We start from the raw sequence: 24436 nt of genomic DNA, 5'->3' as shown, positions 1-24436 counted from the left end.
AACTTAGAAGTGGGTGAGGAGGGAGGGTAGAAAATGGGAAGGATTTTTCCCTCTGAAATTAGCTTAGTGTATTAATTCAGAAAGTAGTCAGTTCCATCTGATTGTAGGCTTCCATAATCTGAACCATCTGCCCCTGCATCTGAGGTAGCTCGCCTCTAATCCAGCTTACAGCCGCAAACCACTCTTCTCCATCAGGACGCCCTTGAGGACATGAGGCCCTGCAAAGCCCTTTGCTCTTAAAGGCCTGGCTGTCATTGAAGATATTTGGAGAGTTTGTCTTTTTTCTCTTCTTCAGGTTTAGTCTGAGTTTTTGGGTTTCTTTTTCTGGAGCAGAAACAATGGCTTTCTTTATGAAAACTATGATAAGTAACCAGGTAAAGAATTTAGGATTTGGTGGCAGGTCTGAAGAAAATAAAGAAGAAGGAGGGACCTCGGATGCTGCCACAGCTCAAGGGATGACCAGAGAGGAATATGAGGAATATCAGAAGCAAATGATCGAGGATAAGTGAGTACCTGCTACTTCATTTCCCTTTAAAAACAAAACGGAGTTCCTGCCGGCCTTACCTTCACCAGTTCCCTAGTATCCTCCTCTTGGCTCTGTAGATGCCTTTCCTTGTGCTGTCTGTCTGCCTCCAACCTTGCGAAAGCGTTCTGCTAAAGTGAACAGTTTTGTAGCATCAGCAGTTACTATATCCTACCTGTATGAATAGAAATGAAAAAGAAAAAGTGAATCTATATGTTCTTTTTAAGCAGCTTAACACTTTCTGATCGGGGCACGTTGTAATCAACCTCAATTTAAATATTTGCATGAAAAAATGTGAGCCTGTCTTTATTGGTTTTCTGAAATTCACCCTCCTAGCACATAGAAAGCTTTCAAATTGTAAGAATTCAGACTTGGCACGTGGAAGAAGGCCTTAAAGAACATCTAGTGCAGCCATCTTGATCTCACATGTTGCAAATAAAAGCCTAGAAAGCACAACGTGACTTGCTTTTCAGACTATGAATAAATTTGTGGGCTGTGTATTATGAAAATTTTAAAGATACAGAAAAAGAACAGTATAATGAATACCCATATATACCTATTATATATAGATTTTAAGTCCTCACCTGAGGATACTTTCATTGATATTTTCAGAGAGGGGAAGGGAGAGAGAAAGGAAAACATTGATGTGAGAAAGGAGCATCAATCTGTTGCCTCCTGCAGGCAAACCGATTGGCATGTGCCCTGACAAGAATCGAACCTGTGACCTTTCGGTATATGGGATGATGCTCCTATCAACTGAGCCACACTGGCCAGAGCATATGATATTATGACATATTTGCTTATAGATAGATTAGTTGGATGGATGGATAGATAGATAGATAGAACAACTTTTAAAGAAAATTATAGGAATCACCATACTTCACCCCTATTTCAGCCATATACCTCCAAAAATTAAGGACAGTCTGATGGCTATATAAAATGTAATAAAAATAAAATATTCATAATATTTTAGTTGGGTATTATGGAATGTGAATATCACCAACAATTTTTCACTACTAAAGACTGAGCTTTAAATAAGTGCAATCTATTTGTAATTTTTTTAAGTTCAAGGTTGAATCAATTTAAAAATCTTTTAGTAATCAAGTAAGAATTGAAACATTGATCTTGAGGTTAAATGTTCAGTATATGTTAACAGAAGAAAAATATTTTTGCCACTATGGCTATTTTGCTAACGATCAGTTACATAAGAGTTGCCTAAGTCCTATTGCTAAGGTGATTATAAGTGAAAAGGTTAATGACCTGGAGGAAACTAAGTACAAAGACCTACATTTAATGGAAACCTTGTCTATTGTATTTTTTCTGAAAGAAATCATAGCTTAGAAACTATCTAGACTGGTATTATGCTTGGCTCTGCAGTAAATGAAAGTCAGCTTTAAAAAGTAAATACAACCACAAAAGTGATGTTGATGCTAAGATAATGCTTGGGCAAAAATAAATAAATAAATAAAGCAGCGTTCCTTGAATATTGTTGAGTTTTGCCTATGGCATGTAAAAAAAACAAGTATGATAAAGAAATAGAAATAGAACAATAGCACCAAATTCTCAGCTCAAGTGGGCTTATAAAAGGAAAATTGTCAGGTATTTATTGATTGATTGATTTCACAGAGGAAGGGGGAGGGAGCGAGAAATAGAAACATCAATGATGACAGAGAATCATTGATCAGCTGCCTCCTTCACATCCCCCAGCAGGGATGAGCCCGCAACCTGGGCATGTGCCCTGACCGAGAATTGAACCATGTGACTTCCTGGTTCATAGGTCAATGCTCGACCACCGAGCCATACCGGCTGGGCAAAATGGTCAGGTATTTAGACTATACACCTGATCTTGTAAAATATTTAATATGTCTCAGTAATAAATCTACTCACAGATATGGCATCTGTTTGATTAACTAATGTCCTGGTTTTCCTTAATTTTATATCTGGACAGATCAAAGACCAAAACACCCAAATGATATTGTTATTTATTGGGTTGGGTTATTTGCCAGCTACTCGTGTGTGTGTGTGTGTGTGTGTGTGTGTGTGTGTGTGTTATAAATTTATGTAGTCATCTAATGTAAGAAATATTAATGAGACAATGGGACCAGCCTACTTCTCCATGGCAAGAGGCATGACTTCTAGTCCATAGTCCATTGCTTAAGTTTTCAAGAGCTTCATTGTCAAAAATACAACATAAAGAAGTGGGCATCAAAATGGTTCATCACAAGTTTCATGTAGAGAGAGCTATAGATATCATAGTACATGCAATCATTAAAATGAATACTAGTAAATAGAAACCTTCCAAACCTGTCCTCGTCATTTTAAAAAAGTTGGGATTCACTCCTCTAAGTGTAATCTGAAACCTACCTAACAATGCACTCTCCTGCACATTCGTTTTTATTTTACTTCTATCTTCAGATTTTTTTTCACTATGATAACATTAATACTGAAAGAGGTCTACACCTAAACAGATAACACTTGGGAAAGTCCAAATAAAACGGCTATCTGCTTATCCCTCCATGTCTCTTAATTGCATTAAATGTCCCTTTATCTTAGCTGTGGTACAATTGCTACAGTAACGTTTGTAACTTCAACTTCGATATGCATCACAGACCAAAATATAAAATTATAAAGCACTTAGAAAAAAGCATAGAATATCTTTGCAACTTGGAAGTAGGCAGAGATTTTTTAAACATGACTCTGAAAGCAATTACCATACAAATTTTAAGTGATAAATTAGATGTCAAAATTAAAAACTTCTGTGTATCAAAAGACACCATTAAGAAAATAAACAGGCAAGCTGAAAATATAGAAAATATTTGCAAAACATGTCTAATGAAGTACTGGGGTCTAGAATGTAAAAATAATTTCTAGCTTGGCCAGCATGGCTCAGTGGTTGAGCATCAGTCTAGGAACCAGGAGGTCACGGTTCGAGTTCTGGTCAGGGCACATGCCTGGGTTGTGGGCTCAGTCCCTAGTGTGGGGCATGCAGGAGGCAGCCCATCAATGATTCTTTCTCATCATTGATATTTCTATCTCTCCCTCTCCCTTCCTCTCTAAATCAGTAAAAATATACTTTTTAAAAAGAGTTGAACAAATACTTCACAAAGATATACAAATGGCCAATGAATACATGAAAAAAAAAAAGCCCAGTATCATTAGTCATCATGGAAATGAAAATTAAAATCACAGTAAGGTACCATTACACACATACCAAAATGGCTAAAATTAAAAAGACACAATACCAAAAGTTGGCCTAAGTGTGATAGAATTCTTCTGGTTGATGAGATGTATGAGCATATAACCACTGGGGTAAAGGTCTGACAGTTTCTAATAAAACTACACTTAGTCAACCAAATTACCCTATCACTTAGTAATTCCATGCCTAGATATTACCTAGGTGAAATGAATATACATGCTCACAAAAAGACTTGTACAGAAATGCTCATAGCAGCCTCATTCACAGTAGCCCCGAACCGGAAATAGCCCAGGTGTCCATCAGCAGCAGGATGAATAAACAAACGTGATATAGTCATATGGTAGAATACACTCAGTAATGAAAAGGAACAAACTGATAAATGAAAAACTTGGATAAATCTCAAAAGTTTTTTATGCTGAATGAAAGAAGCCTTACACAAAAGAAGGCATAATGTATGGTCACATTTATGTGAGGTTCTAGAGCAGTCAAAACCAATCTAAAACGGCAAGGACACAGTGGGAGTAGGTGTTGATTGGGAATGGGGATGAGGGAATGTGCTCAGGTGACAGTATGTTTTTTATATCTTAATAGGAGTTTGTGTTATACACAGAAACAGAATCAATAGAACAAAGATAGATAGGAAGGTAGATAGATAATAGATGGTAAATAGATAATAAAACTATAAGCAAAGACATAACTATAATTAATGGTCATGCATGTTGCAGTGGGGGAAAGAGTACTGATTTCTACAATTTTGAAATGCATCAAAAAATAAGATGGATAAATGAATGGTTAGAGGGGGGTAGATATATGATAAAACATGTCTTAGTAAGATGCTCATTGTAGAATCTAGATGGTGAGTACATGGGTTTCACTGTAAAAGTCCATTAACTTTTCTGTATGTTTGAAATTTTTTATAATAAAATATTGGGAGGAACAAAAAAACCTGCTTCTGCCCATGTCACGGGTCACTGATGTCTTGGATAAGTCATTTAGTTCTGTTTCCCTCTCCCAAACTAGAAGATTGAACCCAGTACTCCCTCCTGCCTATTCCAGGCCTGACATTTTGTGGTGGGCAGTGGGTTCAGGGGGTGCCTGAGCCCAGGGCCCAGTGCTGAGCAGTTTAATCTGAGTGCTTCAGACCCAGCTCTTCCAGCAGTCAGCCTTCCACGTCATGGTTAAGATGATTTCAAAACTTGAATTTGAGAATAGAAATCAGTTTAGCCACCTGAAAATGAAACAGTTTGTTTTAATGCAAATAGTGCTTCATGCAAAGATGCTTCCCCAAACCCAAGAGCAGAAATGCCATCAGGCCCCACCTGGACCTAAACCAATACGCAGAGAGCTGTTGGGAAGCCACTAGCACTCTTTTCCATCCCTCGCCATTGCTTCTATCTCACAAGGAAACGTTGCTCTTTCTTCTCAGCAGGGAGCTCTCTCCTCAGTCTATTACCCAGACCAGGTGACCCATGGCCCCCGTGTTCACCTGTCACAGCTCCAGCCACCAGCTCCAGCCGAATTCCCAGCGAAGAGGTTTCATTTACCCAGTTTAGTCCAATCCAATCCAGCTAGAGGGCAGGGCCATGTGTGTAAACTGAACCCCAGGAATACACTCCTGTGGGCAGGGAGGGGAGGTGGTATTGTGAACTTTGCAGATATTCCCAAAGGTGTTTGCCTCTGTCGGGATCATAAGCAAGGGAGTTTATTTCAAACCAGCATAATCACAAGTCCAGTTAGGTGGTCCCCAGAGCAGTGCGCAATCAGTCTCACTTTGAAGGGCTGCCTCCTTTCAAACAGGGAAGGGAACACCCCTGGGGGGGGGGTGACAAGGAAGGGAAATGGCTTTATATTACAACCCCAATACCACGTGCCTCCAAAGCACCCCCAGTTCTGGATGTTTTAGTTGGCTGGAAAGTCACTCAGGAGCTTGTTAGAAATGCAGCTCCCACAACCCATCCCCACGTCTGAGGGCAGTGGGACTGGAAGGTGTAGCCCCATGTCTGGCTCCTCTGAGCACAGGTCTGAACTCCTTAGCTCTACACCAGCGGTTCTCAACCTGTGGGTCACGAACCTTTGGGGTCGAACAACCCTTTCACAGGGATCGCCTAAGACCATCGGAAAACACATATATAATTACATATTGTTTTTGTGATTAATTACTATGCTTTAATTATGTTCAATTTGTAACAATGAAAATACATCCTGCATATCAGATATTTACATGACAATTCATAACAGTAGCAACATTACAGTTATGAAGTGGCAACGAAAATAATTTTATGGTTGGGGGTCACCACAGTATGAGGAACTGTATTAAAGGGTCGCGGCATTAGGAAGGTTGAGAGCCACTGCTCTACACCCTCTGATACTTTCTTCTATTCTTTTCCTTTTAGGATGGAAAGAGATGCTTCATTTACACAAAAAAAGGCAGAGAGGGCATGCCTCCGAGTTCATCTCAGAGAGAAGTATAGACTTCCAAAGGTGAGACACTCCTAACACAATACACAACCAACTATTTCTTTTCTTTCTTTTTCTTTTTTTTTTTTTTGCATAAAAAGACATTTTTATTTATTTATTTATTTATTTATTTTTGCAATCTATAATGCTAACTTTATTATTTTTATTTTTAATTTATTGATTAAGGTATTACATATGTGTCCTTATCCCCCCCTGGTGTCTGTGTCCATTGGTTAGGCTTGCATGCATGCATACAAGTCCTTTGGTTGATCTCTCCCCCTTATCCCTACCCTCCTCTACCTTGCCTCCAACCATTTCTTACATAATTAAAAATGGAGAATGTTTGATAATCAGCAAAGGATCATGGTCATGAATATATGTATTCAGTAATCCTCCCTTATCTACAGGGGATATGTTTCAAGACCCCCAGTGGGTGCCTGAAACCGCGGATACTGCAAACTCTGTACTGTATATATTAAGTTTTTCTTATACACACATGCCCATGATAAAGTTTAATTTATAAATTAGACACATTAAAAGATTAACAACAATAACTAGTAATAAAATAGAACAATTATAATAATATACTGTAATGAAGGTCATGTGAATGTGGCGTTTTTAAGTAAAATAAGGGTGACTTGAACACAAGCACTGTGATAACCATGACAGTCCACCTGTTAACTGAGCCGGCTACTGAGTGACTAAGGACAGGGAGAAAAACAGTGTGGAGACACTGGACAAAGGGATGATTCATGTACAAGGCAGGACTGGGCAGGATAGTGTGAGAATTCATAACACTACTCAGAAGAACATACAATTTAAAATGTCTGAATTGTTTATTTCTGGAATTTTCCATTTAATATTTTGGGCTGTGGTTGACTGTGGTTAACTGAAACCATGGAAAGTGAAACCATGGGTAAGGGGGGAACTACTGTATATAAACATTATATATATATATATATATATATATATATATATATATATACACACACACACACACACACACACACACATACATATATATGAATACATAAATACAAATTATATGTATGTGTGTGTATATCCTATATAATAAAGAGCTAATATGCTAATTAGACCAAACAGCAGAACGACCATCCGGACGACCTTCCGGACAAAGCCAGGGCTACAAGGGCCAGCTGAGGCAGCTGGGGCTGTGAGGGCCGAGCCCCTTGCACGAATTTTGTGCATTGGGCCTCTAGTATATATATATATATAACCAAACATAACCAAGGCATGGTATAGTGAAAAGAGCACTATACTAGGAGTTCATAAAGACTGGATCCCAGTCATTCTGCTTCTATAAACTTCCATTTCCACTCAACAAAATGAACACCTACAGATGACATTTTAATGAAAATTTACTAAAGACTCTAGAACAGCTATATCCAAATTCATAATGGGGTTAATGATCACAGCTGCCATTCATTGAGCTCTAAGTGCAGGCACTGTGCCAAGTGCTCTGCATGTATCAATTCATTTCCTCCTCTCAGTTCTGTGAGCAGGCTCATTCCTACATTAGGGGAAATGGAGGCCCAGAGAAAATCCCCTCCTCCCAAAGGACACACAGCGGAAGGGCAGAGCCCGGGGCCCAACTTCTTTAATACTCTGCCTCGATGTCAAAGGAATGATCGGTTGCTTCTGTTTGGGAATGATGTGGCAGGGCTGGTCATCAGCTGGCTCCATCCTACCTGTCTTGGCTGAGAGGACCAAGCTATTCACAGTGCATCTACTGCACATCTGTTTTTATTTCACTGGTGGAGCGGACGGAAGATGATGTGGTGACATGTGCAGCAGGGCTCAGACGCACTCTTCCAGGCCTGCATGGGTGACAGAGGGCCCAGCACTTAGCTCCTCTGGCTCAGACATTCCCCCTCCTGGGGATGACCCAGCTCCTCTAAATGACTCTAGGTCAGTGTTCAACTTCACGTTCTGGAGGTGCACGCTCCCTACGAGAACATCGTCCACCTGGAGAAACCAGAGAGGAAGATCCTCCAAAGTACATGGTCCTCCCACCCCGCCCCCAGCCCCGGGATGAGAGCCACTAAACCTATTCCCCCAGTGGGTCTCCTGCAGATCCCCAAAAGCTGTCTTCAGAAGCGACAAGCAAGGAAACAAAGGGAGACAGGCCACACTGTCCATGCAAGATCACTGCTGAAGTCACCAAAGGGTCAAATAGACCCACCCTGTGGGAGAGATTGATTCCTAGGACCCAGAACGGGAAAACTCCCAATGACATTTAAACTCATTTGCCTTTGAGACCAACGAAGTTTGAAAAGAATGCCTTGCTTTTTGTGCCCTGTATTCTGGTTTAACAAGTACTTTTTCCCAACGAGCTTGCATTGTGGAAGAGTGGAGAGCTTCTAAACACTGTCCCTTCCACTCCCAAGGTCTGGTGGGTTTCCTGGTGCTCCCTGGGGTGTCTCTGCTGTTCAGCATTATGGCCCCCCTCCCCCCCCCCCCCACACACACACACCAGGCAGGATGCCTGACTCAGATTTATGCTGCTAAACTGGAGCTCCAGCCTCCTGTCTTGGGTATATCTGATTAAGCATCACAAATCTTGTTTGGAACAAAGCAGAAATTACACACACACACACACACACACACACACACACACACACACAGCCAACAGGCCATGTCTCTTCCACAAAGGTGGACTTTTTAAGGATTTATTTTTGTCAGCTGCGCTGCTGTCCTTCTGTGGGATATAATGAGAAATGGGTTTCAATTCTGGCTCTGCCACTCTGACATGGTGCAACCTTAGGGGGCTTCTAAAACAATCTGAGCCTTGGATGAGGACTCATTTGTAATACCTTAACTAATAATAATAATAAAAAAAACAATCTGAGCCTCAGCTTCCCCACCTGTAAAATGGGGCAATGATACCTACTTTACAAGGTTTTTGTCTGTGATAACATAGGGATGGGCAAAAGTAGATTTACAGTTGTTGGTATGGAAAACAATACAATAATTAATATATAATAATAGAAGAATAAACTCTGTTTTGCATGCCCACAACTGTAAACCTCCTTTTGCCCCGCCCTGTATAACGTAAAGAGCCTAGTACAGTGCCTGACTAATGGAAAGATCTCAATATGTGATAGCTCTTATTATTGCACATCATAACAACCAGGGGACTTGGAGACCATGGGCAAGCGCACTGACATTATAAACAATACAGCAACTCAAGGTCTCTGAACCTCAAGAATCAGAGCTTTTGATTGTTTTCTTCCTTGGTGGTGAGCCAGTGGTCTTGTTCATTTCCCGATCCTTGGGGTGAGCCCCTTCAGCCTTAGCAGCAGGGTTTTGATGCTCTTCAGAGAAAAATAATTCCCACATCTCTGAGCCAAGCTAGCATGTGGGACAAGAGCCTCTCCAACAGAAACTATGGGAAAAGGAAAGAATTACAGCTGTGAAATCTGCACATTCATATCCTCCCTGGAGAGGGCCAGGCCCTGGGGAGTGATAGCAACTATAATTGCCTAGGGTACTGCTCCCCAAAGCCAGCTGGGTTGGGAATGGAAGGAACTATGACAAAGTTGATAAATGGCTAACAGTGAAGTCCAGAATCTTTCATTGCATGACTTACCTATGCTCATATAGCCCCTTTTCTGTACTGTTTCAAATTCATCATGCTTATGAGACCTCACCTGATATTTTCATTAACCCTGAAGGAGGCCTTTGAGTTCATGTAAGAAACTAACGCCACTTTTAGCACAAGGAAACTACAGCCGCTAGGGTGGGGAAGGTTAAAAACCCACAGCTATTGAGTGACAACCAGGATTGGAACTTAGGCCTCTCAACCATGAAAAAGAGTGACTTGCCCTGACCGGTTTGGCTCAGTGGATAGAGCGTCAGCCTGCGGACTGAAGGGTCCCAGGTTCGATTCTGGTCAAGGGCATGTACCTTGGTTGTAGGCACATCTCCAGTAGGGGGTATGCAGGAGGCAGCTGATCCATGTTTCTCTCTCATCGATGTTTCTAACTCTCTATCCCTCTCCCTTCCTCTCTGTAAAAAATCAATAAAATGTATTTTTAAAAAAGAAAAAGAGTGACTTAAGAAAGGATTTGAACACCGTCTCTTTCTCTTCTTAATATTCCAGGCGTCCCAAAAGTTTAGTGCAGTTTTCAGTTCCACGTGGCTTAAAACTGCTTGAAGACCTTAGGGAAAGACAACCTGTACTGGTCACTATTTCAGTGAAGTGTCACGGAATGCCACCCCCAGCAGCTGGGCACATCCCTTTTCCTTCTTCTGTGTTGTCTGACGGCTTGACCACAGACCTATGAGTCAAGGACTAAATTCCAGTACAATCCAAATAGAGAGATGAGACTTAATCCTTCGCTGCAGAGTTTGCTATCAGATGGGGGCCTGCTGGGTTACCTTAGTTATGGCTGTGCTTTGTCAAGATGGGTTCTACACACAATGCTTCAAGAATTTGCCTATGGTGTAGAAAATACTAAAAATACTAATAATACAACTACTGCTTTTTGGGGGGATATGATCCATCATGTTCCACTTTGTCGAGTTATCCCCAGATGTGGCAAACGCCCCAACCTCAACGCAGCACCTTGCATTTGCCTCCAGCTCCCACTTCCTCTGCCTCGTGGCTGACACAGGTTACAGTTCCCCACCCACCCGCCCGCCCCATTGGAGGCTCTGGGTGCAGTGGGCCTTCAATAGCCTCTAGGCTAGAAAGGGGCGCTGGGGGAGAGCCACATTTTCCAGTCTCCATTCCCCCTTCCCCCGCCCCCCCCCCCCCAACCCTCCATCAGACATCACACCTCGGGCTGCGGCTTCCTGTCTGTGCAGAATGGCCATTCCTGTCCCAGCCAGACCCTGGCTCCGCTAGGAGCCCACAGTAGCGGCAGCTGCGCGGGACAGGAATCCGGGCCCCTGGCGCCCCCTGGTGTCCCCAGACGCAGTGGGCACAGGCAGCCCCGGGTAATGCACCCTCCCTGTGACTGTTTTCAGTCCTTCCGCAGGGACCAGGGACCGTGCGTTGTAGCAGGGACAGTGGTGCTGGTGGGGAACAGAAATAAATGTCTGAGGGTCGCTTTTTTTGAAGTCCATTCTTTTGATTGCACACTTTATTCTGAAGTGCCTGTGCTAGCAAGCCTGGAAGAGCCTGGCGGGCCCTCCTAGGAGCAGCTGTCACAAAGCAGGAGGGTGCAGCACGCGTGAGGGACTTGGGTGGGGACAGGTGGGAGGGGGGCACCTGAGCAGCGGCATGCAGGGCATGCCAGGATGGAGGTTTTAGCTGTCTCCACAGCAATCAGGGAAGCCAGGGGTCTTGAAAGACTGACAGTACTTGTGGAACTGGCATATGCAGCCTTGAGAGGAGATGACTTAGGGGGAAAGATGAGTGGGGATAGCCATTTCCGAGGGCCTGAATGCCATGCTTTGATCTCATGCTGTGTCAAGTCCATGTATGTGGAGGGGCTCATGCTGTCGCTACTAAGGAACTGGGTGTAATGTTAGGTCTTCCTCTGATTCTGCAGAAGAACCCTCGAGTGCCATCTGGAAACCATTTACAGTGCAGATTTTCATTTCCTGGATGCACCCCTGAGGGCCAGGGAGGCCCTGGAAGGCTAGGCAGTGCCCAGGGGCATCACGGTGATTAGGAAAACTCCAGACCATGGCAACGTGTTCAGTGAATTGGAGGGAAAGGAATGAGGGGCTGACCAGCCAATGTTACCCTCCTAGAGCAGCAGGGGGTGGACAGAGGCCTGGGCCGGTGAGAAACTGCTTAGGGTGGAGATGGGACAACAGATGCCCAAGTCACGACATACATCTCCTTCATGGGGGCACCTTGATTCCTGTACTTAATTGATTACTTACCTCATTACTGCAATTACAAATGGTCATCGTGACGTATATGCAATGGAATAGTATTCGGCCATGAAAAAGAAGGAAACCCTGCCATTTGTGACAACGTAGATGGGCTTTGAGCCATTATGCTAAGTGAAATAAGTCAGAGAAAGACAAATACTGTATGATCTCACTCATGTGTGCAGTCTAAAAAAAAATGCTCATAGAGGGAGAGAACAGATTGCCAGAAGCAAGGGTTGGGGTGGGCAAAATGGGTGAAGGGGGTCAAGAGGACAAACTTTCATTTAGAAGCGAAAGAGGCCCTGGGCTAAAATGTACAGTGTGATGACTATTTTTTCTAAATGGTGATCAAAAGTCATCCATCAGGCCAATGGCATTGTTATTAACAGCCAGCAATAACCTGGGCTAGGCGGGGACATCTGGGGGGCACGCGGAGCCCCCTCCTCTCCCTCCCTGTCTCTTCCTCGAGCAGGTGTGGGTTCCTGAGCCACCACGGCACGTTGGCTCCTTCACCCCAGTGCCTGGGTGTTTTTCTTTTCTTTCTGCTTTTTAAAAATATATATTTTATTGATTTTTTACAGAGAGGAAGGGAGAGGGATAGAGAGTTAGAAACATCGATGAGAGAGAAACATCCATCAGCTGCCTCCTGCACACTCCCTACTGGGGATGTGCCCGCAACTAAGGTACATGCCCTTGACTGGAATCGAACCTGGGACCCTTGAGTCCGCAGGCTGATGCTCTATCCACTGAGCCAAACCAGTTAGGGCTGTTATTTCTTTTTTTATTGAACTTATGTTTTATCTACAGAAAAGCACGTGACATAGGTGTACACTCAATGCATAGCCATAAAAGTCCTGTAAATTGAGTTTCATGTGCTCTTCCCCAAGACCACAAATCTTACTATGACAACCGGGCCTTGAATCTCCTTATTCTCCTGGTATTTTTCATGCCCTTGCCCTCCACAACCTCTCTAACCTGTGTTTCTCCGCCCAGGACAGTAGAGTTGAGAACTGAACACAACTGTCTAACAAGAAAAAAGGTGCTGGGCAGAAGGAGCGAGTCACCCAGGCCTTATTGGGCTCCTAATAACAACCTTCCCCTCCCTCGAAGTTTGCAGAATTCTTAGCCCTGGGCCATCTTATAAAGTCCACATTGGGCAAGCCGCCACACTAATAGTATCAACAGTCCTCCGGGAGCTGGCACACTAAACATGTCCCCCTGCTAACCAGGGACAACTGGGGTGCCTCATTCACAGTTCCTCAGGGTCACATCCATCCGTGGTTGTGTAGCCAGCAGGAGGCGGTTCTGGGCCCCTTTTGCAGGCCCAGTAGTGAGCAGACTTGAGGAATATGTCTTCCCGGGAGCTGTCTGGTATAATGAGGATAACAATGTCGCATTTGGGGATCAGCACTGTATTTTCTAAGTTATTTGGTGGCTGTTTTCTGTGAGAAAGAGTGTTGTCACTGGGTTGCTGAGTAGGGAAAGGAAACTTGGGCTGTGAGAAGGAGACAAACTATAAAAGGCCTCCTCTCTGAGGTTGTTGTTTACTGTCAGTGACAATGCCATGTGTCATACCCATGTCTTCTGGTGACCACATTTAATTGCAGTAATGACGCAAGGAATAGATGAGTGCAGTGATCAAATGGCAGCATCTGCAGCACATCTAAGAAAACATATTGGCCATGATCATGCTCATGTCCACGTCCACTCTGCTGATTTCCTCTGGTGTTCAAATCACCAGTAATTAAAGGGCCTCAGATGCTATGGCACGCCGTGATGCTCACGTTGGGCTTGGATCTCAGTCATTAATCCTGTATGTTCAGGTTTTCCTCTCTTTGGTCTCTCCGAACAAAAATACACAGAGTAGTGCTCGCTTTGGCAGCACATATACTAAAATTGGAACGATACAGAGAAGATTAGCATGGCCACTGCGCAAGGATGGCACGCAAATTCGTGAAGCGTTCCATATTAAAAAAACAAAAATACACAGAGTAAACGTGCTTTCTAGGTGTCCTTCCTAAAGGACTGGTTGCCACCGTCCTGCTGAAACTCCTCCTTCAGACACTCGATCAAATGGTTCCATTATCTTTTTGTTTCTCTTCATTTTCTTAGGCACTGGTCACTGCTTACTCCCTGAAGCCCTCTCTCAGCTTCTGGACACCACTCTCTGGTTCTCATTCTCCTCAAACTATTTCTCCTCTGTCTTCTTCATGGCGAACCCTCCTCTGTCCACCCCAAATTTGCAGATATTTCAGGGTGCTCCCTCCGTCTGCTCTTTCCCTCTCCAGTCAAACATTTTCCCCAGGTGGCTACACTTTGCTGTTGCTTCCCGCCACCACCTATGTGTGTGTTGCTGTGCCGACTTCCATCCCACACCTTCTCCCTAAATGTCACCTCTCCTTGGGGCTCCTCAAACCTCATCTCCAGAATAGAGTCCTTCACTATCCCTTACTCCGGGCTTCCTGTTGGCTTCACCTTGGCAAGCCCTCCCCCCCCATCCCCCGCTACACTTTTCTACACCCGTCTCTCCTAAACCTGGAAGTCTTAACTCTTTCTCCTTCTCTAGCAAATAATCATGTCATGCTAATTCACCTCCTAAACAATTCTCAACTCCATCCCAAGTGCAGGCCTCATCATTCCTCACCTCTTTTATTTCAACTGCTCTTCAGTAGCTTTTTGACTTTGAGTCTTGCTTTTCTTAAAATGTCAGAGTGAGGTTTCCAAAAGGCAAATCTGATCCTGTTTCTCCCATTTGAGAGAGAGAGAGAGAGAGACTTACCATGACTTTTTAGAATAAAGTCAAACCCCTTGGCCCCATGATGTGGCTCCTGTCTTTCCAGCCTCGTGCCACTCCCTGCCTGGACTGTACTTTCTTCCTACTTTGTTCTCTATACCCTATTCCTTATGGTCCCCTTCCCTCCTGTAAGACTTTGGTCTAGTGCCATTTCTTCTAGAACCTCCATGACATCTCTCTACCCACCCTCCTCCTTGCTCCTGTAATACCTGGGTACATCTCTTATGCCTTTTCCACCCTGAATATTCTCACCAACTACACTGTGCTGCTTAACAAAAAGGGGCTCAGTTTTTCACCTTTATCTCAATGCCTTGTATGGATTCTGGCATGTGAAAGTTACACACACACACACACACACACACACACACACCTTTGCAAAAGGTTTGCTATGATTGATGGTACTGGGAAAAAGAGGCGGGGCGGGGGGGGGGGCATACCCGAAGAACAAAGTATAAAAAACAGCAGAAAGAATCTATCTGCCATCAGTTATTTTAAAATAAATTTTCATGAAAAGAACGAGTCTGAATTTGCAATTATAATATTATAATACAAAATTATAATTCTGTATTAAAATGCAAAGGCTCCTTGACATTATAATTAAGATGTAATATTTCTTCCACTAGAGGAAGTGGTATATTTTAAATAAAACCACAAGATTATGTCTTAAAACAAAGGTGCCCCTTCTTCCTAGCCAATTCAAAATGTATATGTAAGTCAAGCCAAATTAATAAGAGAAAACAGTTCCACAATGAACCCTAATCCTATTAACGGAATTGTCAATCTAGGTTAGTCATTGAAAAATAATGTCATGTCCCCTGCTGAGCTCCATGATTTAGTTACACCTGTTGTTTGTCTGCTGTATTAAGGGCATCGTTCAGTTTGAATAAAGATGAAGATAGAAGACAGTTTATCAATAGAATTGTCTTTCAAAGTATCACACTGAAAGCGCCATTAGAAATGAATTTAAAGTTTGTCTCTTAAAGAAAGATATGATTCTGTGAACCTTTCTTTGCCTGCCTCCTTTGAATTAAGGGCTGCTCAGCAGGACACCGGAACCTCCTGCTTCTGAGCAGTTGTTTGGGGAGTGGGGGAGAAGGCTGATGAAGGGGCCATCAGAGGCCCAGCCAGGGCCCTCTATTCCTTCTCCTTCCATCCTACCCCAGTTCAGTTTGCTCCTTCTACTCACACCCTTGAAAGAGCTGTGGACTGAAGTCCGAAGGGGACATGAGAAGGGAAGAAAGAATCCTGGGACCCTGGTGCTGCACAGTGGGAATGTAATATATGTTTCTTAGCCACACCAGCTTTCTCAGCTAACCCTCACACCCACCCTGGAAGGCAGGGAGATATTATTTCCCCTTCATAGATAAGAACACCAGCTGAGAGGGGGAAAGAGACTTCCCACGGTTACTCATTCTGTAAATGTCAGGGCAAGACGAGCTCCCCTGATCAGAACAAGGATGAATGTCTACAGGAGTCTGGCTCCCGCAATCCTCATGCCTACTTTCCTCTGGCCTGGCCCAGATCCCCTTTCCTTTGCTCGCTTTTACTTTCTATGGAGGTGTTTGTTGACTGGCTGTATTCTTTGCTCTATAGTCCCACTCACCTAAGCTCTGGCAGAACCGGAACCAGGGGTTGCTGTCACCGGCTCTAGAGGCAGTGAGGGGTGGTTGTTGAAGACAAGTGACTGTTGAAGTCCATGATCCTCACAAATATATAAACATCAAATGTTAGATCAACTCACCAAAATGAAAGAAATCCATTAATCCAGCTGTCTGGTATCATGTAGACCAGTGGTTCTCAACCTTCTGGCCCTTTAAATACAGTTCCTCCTGTTGTGACCCAACCATAAAATTATTTTCGTTGCTACTTCATAACTGTAATGTTGCTACTGTTATGAATCGTAATGTAAATATCTGATATGCAGGATGGTCTTAGTCGACCCCTGTGAAAGGGTTGTTCGACTGCCAAAGGGGTCGCAACCACAGGTTGAGAACCGCTGATGTAGACCAAAATAGATAAACCCAAAACAAATCAAAGCTACCTAGCATCCAACACACTGGTATTTGCTTACACACCAAGCTGGTTGACTAGACTCTAACAACACTTCTAGTGAATGCTCAGCTTTTTGGCTATATAACCATCCATGACAGTTTGTCATTATATCTCAAGTTTGCTACAAGATGAAGGCCAGTTGATCAAGAGCCAGGGCATAGGAAGTCTGGATCCAGGGTCGTGCTTATCTTTCAATGAAAAGTCATCCATCAGTCACAGAGAAGAGCAAAGGCACGATATGGGGCTATTTAAGTAATGGGGCATTCAGTACTTGGTGATTAAGATTATAAATCTGGCCCTAACCGGTTTGGCTCAGTGGATAGAGCATCTGCCTTCAGACTGAAGGGTCCCAGGTTCGATTCCAGTCAAGGTCATGTACTTTGGTTGCAGGCACATCCCCAGTAGGGGGTGTGCAGGAGGCAACTGATCAATGTTTCTCTCTCATTGATGTCTCTAACTCTCTATTCCTCTCCCTTCCTCTCTGTAAAAAAAAATCAATAAAATATATTTTAAAAAAAGATTATAAATCTGGTTAAAAACCAAGAGATTAAAACTGAGTCTAGTCAGTTGGCATAAAAAGAATAAGCTCTTAACTGCATTAAACAATATCCCAAATTGATAAGATTTCTAGAAATGAGAAGACCTCTGAAACAGAACCTCTAAGAATACAGTGTAGCTTATCAGTCCCCTAATTGTATGCTTGTTCACTTCATTCATTCCTTCCTTCCTTCATTTATTCATTCATCATGCATGCCTTGGTCTCAGCACCAAGCCTCCCCTCGCTGGAGCTGAATCATACTGGCTGTAATTGCACTTACATTTGTGGGATGTAATGAGGCATGACTGCCTTTCCTATATGTGTGAGCAGTGTCAAAATATCCAACCTGAGATCTGTCAGTGGGTAGCAGAAAGCCTGGACAAGACATTCATTGTTTGTATTGTAAACAAGGTCCCATTGGCAGGGCGGTTCATTAGACAGGAGAAGGCAAGGCTGCCCAGGGCCCTCTGTGTAAACCCCTTATACTCCTTAATTGCCTGCTTTGTCCTGGATCCTTCTCTTAAGGGCCTATACCCTCCCCCTCCCCAATCTGTTTCGTTGTCCATGCCTTCTTTATCCCAGGGACCCTTTTAGCAGAGACCTTGATAACAAGTTTCCCTTCTTCCTCTAAAACATTAATAACCACAGACACTGTTTGTCCCAGTCTTAGACGTTTACAAATCTGTTTCACGACATGTCTCATTTAATCTGCTCAATAATCCTCTGAGGGGGCCCTCACCAGAAATGTTTGTTGACTTGCCCAAAGTCATGCAGTTGGCAAATGACAGAACTGGGGCACAAACCAGGTCTCCTAACTCCAAACCTCATGATCTTCCCACTGTCCTAGGCCATCTCTGCAGGAAAGCAGTGTGCATCTGCTTCAGCCTTTTACAAATGGGACTCTGGCCCTTGGCCTGTTAGGTCTGAGCTGGCTCACTTGGTGAGGACCCAGGGCTAATGAGGCCAGGAGTTCAGGCTTGGCTCCAGAGCATGTCATTTTGTCCTCTAGCCACTCCCTGGCCCTGTCCTACCCTTAGTCATAAGGTGTCCACAGCCCAGGAAATTGATTCCAGTGCTAGAAATATCACCAGAAGCAACTGTGCTGCTGATAGACAGTCAGTAGCATTGTCCTTCTAGAACAGTGATGGCGAACCTTTTGAGCTTGGCATGTCAGCATTTTGAAAAACCCTAACTTAACTCTGGTGCCGTGTCACATATAGAAATTTTTTGATATTTGCAACCATAGTAAAACAAAGATTTATATTTTTGATATTTATTTTATATATTTAAATGCCATTTAACAAAGAAAAATCAAACAAAATATGAGTTCACGTGTCACCTCTGATACGCGTGTCATAGGTTCGCCATCACTGTTCTAGAAGGATGGTGGTTGTAGAACTCTGAACACAGCCACTGACCACACCCAACACTGCCTTTATTTACTTACTTATTTATTTTTATTGGGGAGGGGGGAGAGAGAGAGAGAGAGAGAGAAACATCAATCAGTTGCCTCCTGCATTCCCCTGATTGGGGATTGAGCCTACAACCTAGGTATGTGCCCTGACTGGTATCGAACCACCACCTTTTGATGCACAGGATGACGCTCCAACCAACTGAGTTACACCAACCATGGCACCCAATACTGCCTTTAGACTGAATAACTGGGCCACCTGCCTTGGGCTGCATGCTGTAGAGGGCTTCCCTCTGTCTTTTCTTAGGCCACACCCCTTCCCATGGGGTGAGAATTCTGCAAGGCCAAAGGGATGGGCCTTTTTAGACCATATTCTATCTACCCAGGACCAAATTCCCTGCCTAAATGCATTCCGGGGCCTGCCCAGGCCTCAGCACCTGGTCTGTCTGTCATCCTGAGAGTACCCTGAGCTGCTGTTCTGAGTATTGCTAAGGCTGAAGAGTAGGGCAGGTGTCTGGGAAGCATACACACAGGGACCCAGGGGGAGATGGAGCCACAACCTGGAAAAAGGAAGGTCAGGTGGTGAGCCAGGACCTCCATCAGTGCGCATCCTCTGGGTCACAAGGATGAGTCTGACAGCGGGTAGGGAAGCTGGGTGTCTAGGCGGCTTTCTCCCAAAATTGAGAGCCTAGTGACAAATGGAAAATAGGCCCAGGTTGCTAGGAAAGCTGAGCCTATTGAGCAAAAATGGGCCATTCCTAAGCCAGAGGTAAGGTGCCAAGAGAGCAAGGCCTTCTCATGAGGCTGACCATGAGTGCAGGAGTCACAGTGACCCGGTGCAAACCCCCACCCCCCTGAGGGCCTGGGATCTTATTACCAACTAGAGGGATGGGGTGTCAGAATTCCCAGGAATGCCTTTTCAAATCATTACATGTTATTTCGGGGAGCATAAGAGAAGACAGATGTCCCTCATTGACATGAGCTGTGACTCTACAGGCTGCAATCCCATGTCTCCTCTCCTCCCAGCAAAACTGCCCAGAGTGTGATCAGCAGGAAGGCAACCGCTAGGGTAGGTAAATAAAAAATAAATTGACAAAGAGGATTGGCTGAGAGCCTCTGGGGATTAACTAACTAATTAATCCCCACAACAGTTTGACGAGGAACTAATTAATCCATTAAGCACTTTGAGGGACCCAGGCCTGGCTAAGTGCAGGGGAGGCTTCTCTGACCTCTGGAGGTGACGCTGGGAGTGGGCCTTCTCAGAGGCCTTCAGGAGGACCTGTGTGAGGACCATGCCTCTGGGGCACTGTCATCAGAAGGCTGCCTGTCCAGCTGTTTCTAGAGTCAGGCTCGCTGTTAGTCTGCCCAGAGAAACAAATATGGGAAACTGCTCTATGGAAAGGCTGCGGCCTCCAGCTTCTCGAAGGATCTGCTGAAGAAAAATGGAGCCTTGGACAGTTAGAATGGGAAGATGGAGATGGAGACTCAAGTTTACACATGGCCCTGGCTCACCATTTGGACCAGGAGACAACCGATATTTGTTTATGGTTATCACTACTAAATACCCAGGCAAGGGGATGGAATGCTCTCTGTGTATGCTGATTGAACTCCACCTTGGACTCAGCAGGTGTCAAAACCTTTCTAAAACCAAATCTATGTGGTCTGATTAAGACTAAGATGATAATTTTATATTTATGTGATTTGTCATGTGCTTTGGTGACAAACTCAAGACTGGTCACAACGTATCGAGGTGGGTCCTCAATTCTACTTAGATATTTCCTATCATTTGCTTTTCTGACATTCTCTTAAATCTTATCTGCCCTGAGGCCCAGTTTAGCACCTGTTACAACCTGATCTCAGAAAATTATCTCATAGCAGCCATCTGGGGATGTCAACAGCCCTTACCTTTCCCAGAGAAATTTTTCCTCTAGATTCTTCTTTCTCATTATAAAACAAAGATATCAGGTGTCATACTCTTAGAAATCTGGGGACAGTCATGCCTAGAACCACAAGAGGAAATTGTAAGGTGAACTGTGACTAGTCATGAATGCTGAGTGGGAGCCAGATGTGCTTCCAGGTGCCAAGGATGGAAGGCTGAAGTGGACAAGATTCTGCACCCATGAGGGGCCCCCATCTAGTAGAAGGGACAGAAGAGGCAATAGTTAAGTAGAAGTTGCCAGTCAAGAGGGATGACTAAAATGGGGGAGCACTGTCAGGCCACTGTGAACCCAAACCCCACCCTCCAGAATCAGATCAGCCAGGGCCACTGTGTCACAGCCTGGGGCTGCTAGCTGCCGAAGCCTGAAGCCCGAAGTCCGAAGCCCAAAGCCCGGTTAGTGCCTGATTCTCAAGCTTTGCAACATCAGCACAACAGAGAGGACTTCTTAAAACACAGATTGCTGGGCCCCACTGGGGGTATCTGATTCACTAGGTCTGGGGTGGAGCCCGAAACTTTGTCTTTCTAACATGGTCTTACATGATGGTGAGGTTGTTGGGTCCCGGGAACCACTGTGCTAGCGGTTCTGATCCACCCAAGTGCACTAAAATAGGGGTGTCTCAACCATGACCCCTAGCCTCCATGACAGCTACCAGGCCAAGGCTCTGCTGAGAGACAGCCAGGCATGCCAGCCTCTTCATTCCTCAACAGACCGTTGTTTTCCTGCTGCTTTTAATGTTTGTTTGTTTGTTTGCTTGTTTTAGAGTGGTCTCTCTAGCTACGTTTGTTTTTCCACATAGAGTGAAATGGATGAGAACCAAATCCAGATGGCTGGAGATGATGTGGATTTGCCCGAAGATCTCCGAAAAATGGTAGATGAAGATCACGAGGAGGAAGAAGATAAGGATTCTATTCTGGGGCAGTTACAGAATCTTCAGAACATGGACTTGGACACCATAAAAGAAAAAGCCCAGGCCACGATCACAGAAATCAAGCAGACGGCAGAGCAGAAGTGTTCTGTGATGTGAGGGGTGGGCGGGGCTGCAGAAGGGGACCAGGTCAAGGTGGAGGTGGCCACTCTCCTACGGAACGTCTTGAGCAGCACATATTCAATATGGTGATCAGGGTTAGAAAAACTGTGATGGCAAAACTCTCTACAAACACGTAGACAACAACTTAATGTTCTAATTGTTCCTGGTAGAATGTTTAGCTAGGACCTGGCAGCAGAAAATGATATGTTCCTTTTAGCTATAAATGTGGCTAACATGAAATTTCAGCTGTGAATGACATAGAACACATACCTGCTTAAAGATCTTCAGGACAGCCAGGAAGAAATAAAAGCAAATGGAATTTTCTCTTTGATTTCCTTCCTTAGAGGTCAAATTCTCACCTAGTCCAATCATTAGCATGACTCCAGAGCCCTTCAGAGAAAGATGTGGAAGGTCAGGGTGCCACCAGGAGCCCAGGCTGCAGACTCATTGGCAGGCAAAGACCACACCACCCCCACTCCCAGGCTCCTTGACATTGTTGATGCTTTTCATCAAGTGTGGCACTTGGACAGTTGGAAGCCAAGGGGCAGTAGTGGGGATGTGGTAAAAGATGAGGTACGAAGGCAGAGAACAGACTTCATCAGCCCTTAGCCTTGTAGAGCATCATAGGAACCTCATGAGTGGATCATACAATATTTGTCCTTTCCTGACTGGCTTATTTCACTTAGCACAATGTCCTCAAGGTTCATATCTGCTGTAGCATTGTATCATAAGTTCTTTCCTTTTTAAGGCTGAATGATATTTCATTGGATATATATGCCACATTTGACTTATCCATTCATCCCATCCATGGACACTTGGGTTGCTTTCACCTTTTGATGATTGTGAATAAAACTACTATGAACATGAGTATACAAATATCTATTCTAGTTCCTGCTTTCAATGTTTTTAGTGACATTTTTTGGAATGCCACAAGAAGTGGAATTGCTGAATCATCCTTAGGTTTTTGTCTACATTAGAAATAGCAGTTTGGATACAAATAATATTAAATGTAAAACTGTAATTAAAAAATAGAAATTTAAATAAATATAAAATTAGAAATATTCAAACTTCTAAAGTAACACTAAGTTAAAAGATATCACAATGGTAATTCAAAAATGTTCTTACCTCAGTAGTGAGGGGAATACCAGGAGCTTCTCTGAGTTGTTGGCAGAGTTTTATTTATTCACTTGTGTATAGGTCTAGCTACATAATTTGTGGGGCCTAGTGAAAATGAAAAGGCCATGGCTGGCTCTGAAGTCAGTGTAACCTCCTTTCAAAGGGATGTTGAGTGGGAGCCAGATGTGCTTCTAGATGCCAAGGAAAAAGTTGTTGAAGAGCAATTATGAATTTTAATATTTACAGTAAAGCATTAAACTAAGGATAGGATCCTTCTAAAGGTGTTTCAATACCCATGAAGCTCTCAATTCTCTTTGTAATGATTCACTGAGGTGTAATTTATGTTTTAACCACTTTTCTCTATATGTGCTATCCTTCACAACAAATAAATTATATATTACATATATATTTTAGAGGCCCGTTATTGCACAAAATTCATGCATGGGGGGGAGGGTTGTCCCTCAGCCTGGCCTGCATCCTCTTTAATCCAGGACCCCTCGGGGGAAGTCTGTCTGCCGGTCCAACCAGCAGTCAGACATCCCTCTCCCAATCGGGGAACACTGGCTCCTAACCACTCACCTGCCTGCCAGCCTGATTGCCCCTAACCACCCTCCCCTGCCAGCCTGATCTCCCCTAACTGCCCTCCCCAGCTGGCCTGATTGCCCCTAACCACCTCCCCCTTGGCCCCCACCACCGTGGCTTTGTCCAGGAGGAGGACCAGACAACCGGAAGATGTCTGGTTGACCCAGTCTAATTAGCATATTACCCTTTTATTAGTATAGATATGCATACATAATCCTCACCTGAGGGTATTTTTTTATTGATTTTAGAGAGAGGAGAGGGAGAGAGAGAAACATCGATGTGAGAGAGAAACATGGATCAGTTGCCTCCCGTACAATCCCTGACCAGGGATCAAGCTTGCAACCTGGGTATGTACCCTCATCAGGAATCAAACCTGAGGCTCTTCACTGCATGGGATAACACTCCAACCAATTGGGTCACACTAGCCAGGACATAAATTATATATATATTTAAAGAAAGAGCAATTTGGGGAACTACAAAAATTATGCTTGGAGTTGCTACTAAGGTTCCAGTGCCATTGCAAGAAAAAAGGGTCCTGACACTTTCTGTCTGTCCAATTTCGTCAGCCAAGATTGAATGGGGGAGTACCTTTGAAAAAAATTATGTTTGGAGAATGTTACAAAATTAGGTATTGTACAAATTAAATTCACATTTAGAAATCTTGTAAAATGTTTGCCTTTTTTTAAAAAAACAAAATCCTTTACTATGGAAAAAGTCCAAACCTTACCAAAACTAGAAATATAAGTACAACAAATCCACAGGTACCCAAGTTTAGCTTCTTTGCCCTAAAGTGCTGCTATCCTTGGGACACTATACTATGTTATTAGAACTTCATCTGTGAACTGACGGCATCGTTCTTAGATAATGTCTAATTCCTGGAGCTGTGGAATGATAGCATAAGTGTACCAAGAGATGCTTGCTCATTCTCTTATGTCATTTCAGAAAACCTT

At 43.8% G+C, this 24436-nt stretch overlaps 1 protein-coding gene across 1 annotated transcript; it reads left to right on the top strand.

Annotated features, from left to right (window-relative positions):
• Nucleotides 1–338: 338 nt before the first annotated feature.
• On the top strand, nt 339–22811 carry CPLX4 (complexin 4; the record flags this gene model as incomplete). The annotated part of the gene is made up of 3 exons (XM_081096916.1): nt 339–505; nt 6113–6200; nt 21558–22811. The coding sequence occupies 3 exons, from the start codon at nt 339–341 to the stop codon at nt 21783–21785; spliced, it is 483 nt and encodes a 160-aa protein (XP_080953042.1). The 3' UTR covers nt 21786–22811.
• Nucleotides 22812–24436: the final 1625 nt, after the last annotated feature.

This window comes from Myotis nattereri, assembly GCF_964212035.1.
Source record: "Myotis nattereri genome assembly, chromosome: 8".
In the NCBI taxonomy this organism is placed as follows: Eukaryota; Metazoa; Chordata; class Mammalia; order Chiroptera; family Vespertilionidae; genus Myotis; species Myotis nattereri.
Note: the sequence above shows the minus strand (reverse complement) of the source record. Positions and strands in the feature narration are given on the sequence as shown.